General features: G+C 38.4%; 1 protein-coding gene across 1 annotated transcript in view; it reads right to left on the reverse strand.

Annotated features, from left to right (window-relative positions):
- Nucleotides 1-10,124, reverse strand: part of fstl5 (follistatin-like 5) — a 234,636-nt gene that overhangs the window by 21,251 nt on the left and 203,261 nt on the right. Inside the window, exons 11-12 of the mRNA XM_014002001.1 lie at nucleotides 672-698; nucleotides 344-462 (exon numbers count right to left, since the gene is read on the reverse strand). Coding sequence (XP_013857455.1) covers nucleotides 344-462; nucleotides 672-698 — 146 coding nt within the window. The remainder of the gene's footprint in view (nucleotides 1-343; nucleotides 463-671; nucleotides 699-10,124) is intronic.

Consider the following 10,124-nt stretch of genomic DNA (forward strand, 5'->3'; position numbering starts at 1 on the left):
GTGTGGCCCTAATATTTTTGTAATTTTGTGATCGGACTCTTTAAACAATATTAAAGTTTTGGGAAATTATTAATAAAAAGAAAAACTAATAAATCTCTTTGTAAAAAAAATCATTGCCATAAAAAGTTTTGATCATCTCTAGTTTGTGTCGTTCTACACCAGAGTTTTGGCATCTTAACAAAAAGGCCAAATAAATCAAGCTTGATGCCATAAGATGACATCAGCAATCCAGAATTTTGCTGGTTTAATCTTTTCTTGTGGCATTAAAAATGATAAAAAATGAAAATATTTTTAGACAAACTCAAATTGAAATTTATTTTAAAAAACATTAGTAACCATTCACCTGGAGAGACAGAAGCTTCTCGCTGGGCTTTATGTGTCGTTGTATCTCACACGCCACGGGCTGAATGACTTTAATCCCATCTTCGTAAAACACGTAAAACATGTTTCCGATGCCAAGACCTGCAGGAGAAGAACAGCATCCCTGTTCATGTCTGAAAGAGCTCCAGAGCCAGCACAGTGTGAACATAGTCACCAGCAACACAGTGATCTACTATTAAACGTAGCAAATAATTTAATCCTCCTCATCACAGTTCAGTAACTCTTTTACACAAATTCAATTAACTCAGGTTAATGAATGTTATGGAGGAACAGGAGCTTTCCAAACATACCTTCTTCACGCCACAAGATGTTTGCCACTGTGAAAAGAGAGAAACAGGAAAGCATAGTTTAAAATAAACGAGAGTATCAATAGGGTGGCTTTATGAGAACTAAAACCCAAACACTGACTCCTGCTGAGGCAAAGTGGAAAGCAGACATGAAAGTTTTATGGAAAGTCTCTTCAGCTCCTACAGCAACAATCGATCGTGTCCTCTGCTTGGAAATAATTTGATACCAAACACGAGAAAACGGAGTGCAGTCGACAACTGCTGCGGCCCAACGGCTCACCATTGTTGATGCTGAAAACTTGCATAGAGAAGAAAGCAATAAAACCATCAGATAATCATCCATCAATATAAGCCAGAGACGCCCATAAATACTCCACAAGACTCGGCCTCAACATGATCATCATAAGTCGTTAGGAAGAGATTATTGTGCTCCAAGTTTTGTGGCAAACCCTGTTTTTGGCTCCTGTACCAGGTAATTTCTCATCTAATTCACTTAGAGGTGACTAATGACATGAAATGTGGGATGAAAGCCACATAACACCCAAAGTGCTTTAATGGGTGACGTAAAACACCGACTGACAGTTTGCTTTCAAAGCAGTCTCTGGATGCTCTCAGAGAGAAGATGCCATTAAACGACTAAATTAGTAATGTGGTGGGAACGTGCACATATAAAGTTACTTTCCATGCAAATTTGAGGGAAAAGGTCCTCATTCTCGGTCAGTTTTATCCTCCCAATACCATGCCATCACGCCGGCTTGTTAACTTTGACCTTCCCCTCYCTGTTTGTCCGTCCACCCAGTGTTCTCCCCGCTTCCATTTTCAGTCTGCAAACCAATCTCCAGCCCAATTCACATCCGATTTTAATCTCACCTCCATTGCCATGCTCATTCTTGCAGCCTCTTTCTCAAGTGGACAGATGCAGAGACGGGGATAAAAACAAAGAGGGAGAGACAACGGCAGCGAGGCGCCGCCGCGCCGTTAGTCAGCCGTAATCTTTCAAAAGTGCTTTGTCAAGTGTTTCCAGTGCACTCTTGCATACCTTTTACCTCATTAAAAGTTCTACAAAAAGGGAGCGAGTGAATAGATGGTGGAGCACGGAAGGAGTGAAGGGAAGCAAGGACAAGACTAAAAAGAAAAACAATACAATTTATTTGAGATCTGCCAAAATGGAAAATGGGAAGAAAATAGAAAGGAGTTGAGATGAGATCTGGTGCGCTCTGGTCTTTTCCAATAGTCCAACGTATTGAAGCAATTCATCACCGGGTGGAGAGACTGTGGCTGTTCTGCGCATGCGAGGGGCCCCATACATCAACTTCATCATCCATACAACAAAACAAGCTGGCTGCCACTGTAGGCGGCGAGTTCACTCTTTCTGGCTGTAATAACCATGTTTCCAGTGGGCTCTAAACATCAGGGACGCCATTTTCACCAGCCAGTCTGGACGCTGCCGTTTGTACCCGTCAGCAAGGCTACACAAATTCAATTTGTTTACGCTGCTATGACAGTGGTTCCAAACAGCCCGTGGGGTTCACTACAATGGCATTGGTGCAAAAAAATGAATGCATAATTGGATTACAGCCCATAAAAAGGTAAAACATAACTTAAGCTGATAGCCGTGGGTGCGTGAAGTTTCTTTACCAAAGATTATCAGAAAAAGTGACCCCTGTGTTGTGATTTAATCAGCAGAACTTTWAAAAAAAAGAAATGACTTCTGAAATTCTGACTGGAATTTCTCAAACTTTAACGCTCATTTACCAAAAAAAGGAAATCAATTTTTGTGGATGTGTTGCACATTTTGTCTGGCGGGTAAGTCAAAGAAGCAACACCCCAGTCGGGATCATAAAGAGCCCCTCAGTTGTCAGTTGTAATAAATATCACGACGTTCTTGACTAGAGCTTCAGTAATAAAACCCTTTAAATAATTCAGTTCTATTTTGGCTACCTGAATTTTAAAACTCGAGTGCTCTCTAAGAGGCTTTTCTACAAGAGCTTCGGAGTGAGCCGTGACCATCCTGCAGTGCGTATTCATAAAAGAAATCCAGGCACTTGTTTTAGAAGAGTTCTTTGAAGTTTTAGTCATGGCTCAGTAAAAAAAAAGTGCATCACATACAGTAGTACCAACTAGGGCTAAGCAAAAAAAAAAAAATTTCCATAAATCTTTGAGAACAGCAGTTGGTCTGCCTCTCCGCCACTGTCAATCAAATTAAACTTTCTCTAGGCTCTGCTTCTTACATGAAACAGCTGTTGTCATCAACAAGCTGTTWCACACATCTTGCCAGATACTGTTTTTTAAAGACTGTCCTTCGCTATCTTTATTCATTATAAACTTTGGCATTGATGCATAGTTTTGTTTTCCACTGAAAGGAAAACAAAGGTGTGTTCGTGGTTTGTTTTAATGTGAGCAAATGTCTGCAATGACTTGCCTGAAAATGGCTTATTAGCATGGATGCTTTAGTGTAGTTTGACTAAAATGGTCTTTAGTCACGAGCTCTTTCATTCCTATTCAAATTAAATATTTTAAAAATGTATTCAAACATGAGTGTATGGTTTAAATAGACAAAAGACTTGGTTATTCTTTTTTTTTCTATTTTGCCTTTCTTTACAATTGAATTTGCTTCATTCAGACAAGTTCTGGCTTCTTTTAGTACAATTTAAACAGTTCATGGTTTTTGCATTGTGTGGAAAATACAATCCTTCATCTCTTAAATGTGTGTCCTCAAATTTCACAAAAAGTCTATCCCTTTTGTGATAAATTTGCTATTGTGCCATTTAAAAATACCATACACAGACTTAACAAAAAGGTTTATTCTACTATTAAATATTACAGTTTCTCCAGTGAAGGTATTCAGTACAAAATGCAACAGTTTTTATATGTACACTGTGTAGGTGGTTTCGGTCCTCTTCTAAACGAACTCTGGTGTGAATACAGACCGGTTTTGAACCGAACCAACTACAGGAAATGAGCCTTTATGGACTTCATGAGCCACTGATGCTAGTGTTGCTAACGCTAACACTGCGCGACAAACAATGAGCCGTTGTGGGTTGGGGAACACGGAGCATCTCGTCTCCTTCAGGTTGCAGCATTTGCCAACACTATCCCAAACTTAGAATTATATCATCACAAAACTGCCACTGAATGAGCTGCTCTTCATGTTCTTAATAGTCAGTTGTAGTAACACCATCTTTATTTCCAGGTCTGTGCTCTGACCCGCCCCCATCATTTCTGTCCAATGAGATTAATGACCGTCCTGCGTGGCTTTGTTTATACATTATAGTCCACTTGCAAAAAGCACAATGTGAATGCAAACCGCCCCAAAAGAAAAAAATWAATAAAATTCGCTATTTGGTCCTGACCAAACAAGTGGACCATCCTTGTGTGAATACACCCTATATTTCTTGTAGATATTTGTGTTTACACAGTCTAGCTTTAACTGCATTTTTAAATATTCTAAGATCTTTGCAGTGCTTAAACCTGCTCAGGTCTAACATCTACAGTAGGGRTTAGTTCAAAAGATCATCAGGCTTCAGGCAGTTTTTGGATGTTTTTTTTAAAGTAATTTTGGACCGTTAGAACTGAATTTATTGCATTTTAAAACGGCTACTTGACAATAACCTGATTCTTCAGTAAAACACTGAGTATTTGTTTGCAGTATCAACTAATTGTTCCAGAGGATTCCATCTCTAACAGAAGCACTTACATTTAAAAARGGTCTGCAGCAATGACTGAGAAACKTTGAGTWTCTAAAGGCAAATAAAATCCCATGGCAGCTTTCTTCCTGATTAAATAAACCYTAACTTTAACAGTCCTTTAGTAACCTGAAAGCCATAGGTTATTTTAAAAACAATAACACCACTATAATGTGTAACCCTTTGATTCCACTTCACTTAAATGTTTCCTGTAATCACAGCTTTTCTCGTTTATTCGAACAGTTCCTTTCCATCGCTTCTGGCAGCTGCAGTTCYGGCGTATTTACACTCGAAGCCTCCTGTCTAACTCCAACAGCATCTCCCCAGTGAAACTAAAYTCAGGTAGAGTTAAAGCACATTTTTAAATAACAGCTAGGAGTGTGCTTGAATTAAAGCTGGGAGGCTGTGAAGGACTCGAGTCTGTATCATGTCAGAAAAAAAATAATCAGAAGACTTAATCCTTGGAGCAAAATCCCTGAGAGTTTTATWAGAAGACATGTTACTGAGAGCTTGAGGCATGCAAAGCTGAGTGTCTGTGCTTTATCACAAACAAACAGTGCAATGGGACACATGAAAGTTAAACATATTTATGTGTAAATAATGCATTGGTCTCATGWTGGTGGAAAAAGTTTATATATGACATTAATAGTAGCTGCTTTAGATAAATATATAGTCTGGTCACTTAAACACACATACATCTAAATTAATTCATTTCATGTTTCCCAGTTGCCAATTAATGAAACAGTAAGTTTTTGGAATGCTTGTTGTTTTTATTTAAATGATAAATTCAAAGAAAAATGAATCCTCTAATATAAATTCCAGCTGCCGTGTTGTAAGACAGGCTTAAAGGCATTTCAGCTCTCCACTGGATTAACGGTACTCAACTTGGTGAAGCCTACAGCATGAAACTCAGTCGACAGGCAGTTGGCTGCTCACGCTGTGGATAGCGTCACTGTCTGGTTTGAGCTTTTTGCATCTGACAGCYTGTCCAACACCCAGTCAAAGTGGGCTGTGAAGGGTGGAGGACAGCACTGATGGAAACATGGACCTGTWTTTTTTTTTTTTTTGGCACAAACTGATCTTGTCAATTGAAGGGATGAGGACCAGGCATTGGACAGCGTTTATACATATAAAAAAGCTCTAAATACTTTGCTGTGACGCCATTTCTCGAGAATGCAAGACTTTYTTCTAACCAATCACTTCACCAGCTGATTTCACTGTTTTCAGCTTTCTCTGAATCCGTATGTGAGATCAAGTGATGCTGAGTTTTACTGCACACAAATTCAACAGACATCAAAACCTGTCCGAAGAAACGGAATAAAGAATGAAGTGTATTTGTGAGGCTACGTTGAGGAAAAAACACAGAATGAAGAACTGAGAAAGATAACATTAAGCAAACAGATCTTCAAGTATCTGAAGGTTGGAAAAAGAAGCAATAAAAATAGATTACATTTCTTATTTAAAACCCAAAAAATCTCAAAATGACTGCTAGAACCCTGATCAGACAGATCATAACAACTCGCAGGAACTGTATACTGGATCGCAATATTTTGTTTTTGGCTTTGGTTGCTTTACCCTTGTGTGGTTTTTAGTTTTTCTGTTAAAGGTAGCGCACCTCTGTTTGCTGCATGACGGTTTCACCTGTTCCCCCATGTTTGTCATGTTGTGTCTTCTTGAATGGGTGTTTCTTAACTGGCCCCTCCCCCATCCCTGATTGTACAGCACCTTGTGAATATATTTCTGTGAAAGGCGCTATATAACTAAAACTTTACTTACTTACTACATATACAGTGTGTGCTTAAAAAAAGAGGAAGGCAAACAACTAAAAAAAATAAACAAATAAATAAAGGGGGGAAATTGTCTACAGTGGTTCCACCGTATCTGAAAGTCTTTAGGCAAGAGGGGAAGAAAATCCTGCAAAGACCTGACAGGATCATAGAGAGGCCTCTTCCTTCAGCTGAGTAAAGACTATTTTATACACGTCAAACTGTTTTATCTTTTGTATTTTTCAAAGATTCAACCAAAAAAATGGGAACAAATTGTCTGTGTGACAAAGTGTCTGAAGATTCCATTTAAAACTGGTTCTTTGCCAGGTTATGCACAATACTGATTCATCCCTTGAGTTTGGAGGCCTTTTTTAATGCCTGAATGATTCATACGTCAGAGTTGAGTGACTTAAACATGTTTCAGGAAGCGGTAAGGGTGAAAACGAGTGAAGCAGTCAATGCCCAAAGAAAAACTATGCTACACCCATTGATCTGTATTACTGGAATGGATGTCACGTGATGTATCACGTGACATCAGAACATTGCACAGGTGCCATGAGATCTGGCGTGTTCAGGGTGGTACGGCCGCATCGTAAATATCCTCATAATGAAAGAAATTATAAATTGGCTTCCAAAGTGACGGCATCTGTAGCAAGCCATGCCTGCTTTGAGCCTTGCAGATCTTCTGCCACTACAAGAATAATTGGCACATTGTGAGGGGCAGATATTTATGCCAGTTTAGCGACAGACTGTCAGAGATGGATGGTGCTATGCCTGCTGGTGACAGCCTCTGTTAAAGAGACCTCAGAACAGTGAACGCTCAGGTTTTACAAACCAGCAAAGCGCTCGGATARGTCCAAATGGAAAAACAATTCAGTGTTTTTCCTTTGAAACGGAGGCTTCGACCTTCAGGCTCTTAAGTGTTGAAATCATCTCCAGAAGATCACTCAAGCCTCAGTCATGAAATAACACGTCTCTTCAGCTGCTGGTTAATATAAATCCTTTGACAGTCTTCACTTACTTTGAATGCTTTGTATAAGAAGCCTGAGGCGAGTCGTTAACAAAGATTTCACAGAAATGGATCATTACTTTCCAGGAAGTCAGATATCAAAAACATCTCCAAGTACAATTATGGCATTTGAATCTGCGGCGAATCGGCGCTATTAAACCGAGGTCCAATCTGCGGCCACTGCATGCCCACCAGCATCTCCTCRGCTGTGACATCAGGATATCAAACCTAGTTAAAAGTGTCCTTGATTCGAGCACTTCTAGGCTTGTTAATAATGTGCATTACTCATCCGTGAGCCTACACACAATTACGTTTGAACACAATGACTGGAAAAATCAGAAATGCAAAAGATTGGAAACTTTTGCTAAACTGTTCATTTTGTGCAAAATGTTCAGATMATTTTATAGTTTTGTACCATTTCATCACTCATCTGAGTTATTTCTGACTGATCTAAGCAGCAGTCAGGTCTAAATTTTGTTTTGACATTTAAGGACCGCGTTTTGGCATTCCCATTCAACAGCTGACTCAATTCAATATAGAGATGACGAAGTTCACAGAAAGTCTATTCGAACTATATAATTTGTCTTTTCTGTTTTTATTGCCTCATTGTGAAACCAGACGTTGCTCAGTTCGTGAGTGAAAACCAAGCCAATGATTTTAAAGAGCCTCTTTGGCCACAATGCGATACGTTCCATATGGAGCTAATCTGTATTCACACTCTTGATGTACTTGAGTGTTTTTGCGTTTAAATGAGGGTTCTGACTGTGTGATTTATGACTTAAGTAGAAAACCCAGATGCTGAAAGCTTGATTTTTGATTAAATTCTTGCAGGCTTGTTTGCTGAAAAGCACACATTTCAGTAAACAAATACAAGTCAGCATATGTTTGTTTTATGGATTTTGTGTATGACTTTGACAACATGTGCGTGTGCAATCGGAATGCGACAAAGAAAAATAAACAAACAACCACGYCAATGAACACGATATGATGATCGATCGGCAGCGAGTGTCAAATTAAGATATGCGCAACATTTCCATTCTACTGCACTGCAAACCTCAGCTCAACACGCATCACACAGGCCATCATTACTTCATGCTACTTTCCGTAAACACACACGCACATTTGTTCTTCTATCCTCATGGGGACTTTGCATTGACTTTCATTTATTTTCAGGTCATTTTTTGAAACTAACCCTGACCTTTCACCCTTAACCTAAACCAACAGCATTTCCCTTCATGGGGACTAGGTTCAGGTCCCCATAAGTACCCGTTGGTCCCCACAAATAGGAGTGTATGCCAAAATAGGTCCCCACATCATAGGAAATACCAGCTTCAGCATCTGTACCTGTGAGGACCGGGCTTTGATCCCCATGAGGCTGTGTTTTTCTGGAAAATTGTCCCCACAATATAACAAAAACGTTCCCACACAGTTTTCTGCCAATATAATGCTAAGAAAAAAATGAAATAGATAAAGGATTACCTTGAAACTGCTCATAATTTAGCTCTTTTTATTGACATATATTGTATATTAACTACAAGAGACCAAAAGCCAGAAATTGAAGCCACAAAAAAATAATTTCACCCTAAGCTAATTCTGTGTTTAAGCCTGTCATGATACAAACTTTGCTGGATGATAAATTGTCTCAAATTATTGCGACAAATGATATTATTGTTTGGAGACCATTTTAACCTAATCCAATGATAACTCCCCACTTACGAAGTTTATGGAAGTTTATGAAACTTGCAAACGTAAAATAAAATAAAACAAAATTGCAAACTGACCTGGACTGGAGATTAAGAATCCAACACAACGGCTGAAGCTGTAAAACCGCTGCCCACCTCCTCTACCCAAGCCGGCACAATTTATTCTGTACGAGTCTTCCTCTGGCTTCTTAAAATAACTGGTCAACTGCCTGCCGCTATCAAAATATACAGAAGTTRATAAAATTTAAGCAAGCCTTGACGAACCCAAGGTTGCAGCTGAAAGAAGGCGTCYGAAAAAAAAGTAGGAAAAGGAAAATTATCAAACTATTTTTAAAATGTCGTGTGAATAATTGATTTATCACATCACCACAAGCCATAGCTGTGCTGCTATTTTTTATTTTATTAAAAAAAGTTTTATGTATGCGATAAATACTGCCAAATATACAGAAGATTTGTATAAATATACTTAATATGTTTTTGAGTATTTTGTGACTTAAGCAACATTATTTAGATTTGAATTGTGTAATGCAACTATTTAACTTTTATTCTGAACTTTATTGATAGAAATTATTGAAGTTTTATGATTTGGTAAATCATAGTATCTTAAGTTATGTACAGTATAAGGCTCATAAAATTTGTAAAATACCTCAATTTTGGACTAGTTTAAAGAAACACTGTGCTGTAACTTKAGGAATAAATTTATGGATAAATCTTGTTATTGATATTAAAACTTTCAGAACAAATTATATGTTTAAAAATATGATAAAAGCTACTTTATTGAGAAAAATATGATACTAAGTAGTATTTATCAACATACATTTTTCAAACAAGATGAGATAGACCTGATGCTGCTTTTGTTTCAAAGTTAGTCTGTAAAACAACACATTTTAATTTAAATGCCCTGATGCATCTCAGTAATCCAGGTAAAAAAATCAAAAAGAAAAAAATTGTATAGGTCCTCTGGACGGGTTTTTCTTTAATGAAACGTTTCGTCTCTCCTCCAAGAGACTTCTTCAGTCTGAGAGTTTCAGGCAAAATTCAGGCTTTTAAGCACTGCCTCCAGGTGACTGATACTCACATGACATGGCTATGGCTTACTGAGATGCATCAGGACATGCAAACACATAATTTCTACAAGATTTCTCAGCAAGGAATGCTGGGTAAATGCTGGTCTGTCTGACATGTGGTGGAAGAGGGCGGGGCTTTTCAGAAAACTTCTTTCAACACTGTATGGTGTCATTTAAAGGGCTTGACACACGGGAGGTGACGTCGCTCGCTCTCCATTCATTTCC

Source organism: Austrofundulus limnaeus, unplaced genomic scaffold, assembly GCF_001266775.1.
Source record: "Austrofundulus limnaeus strain Quisiro unplaced genomic scaffold, Austrofundulus_limnaeus-1.0 Scaffold11, whole genome shotgun sequence".
Taxonomy (NCBI): domain Eukaryota; kingdom Metazoa; phylum Chordata; class Actinopteri; order Cyprinodontiformes; family Rivulidae; genus Austrofundulus; species Austrofundulus limnaeus.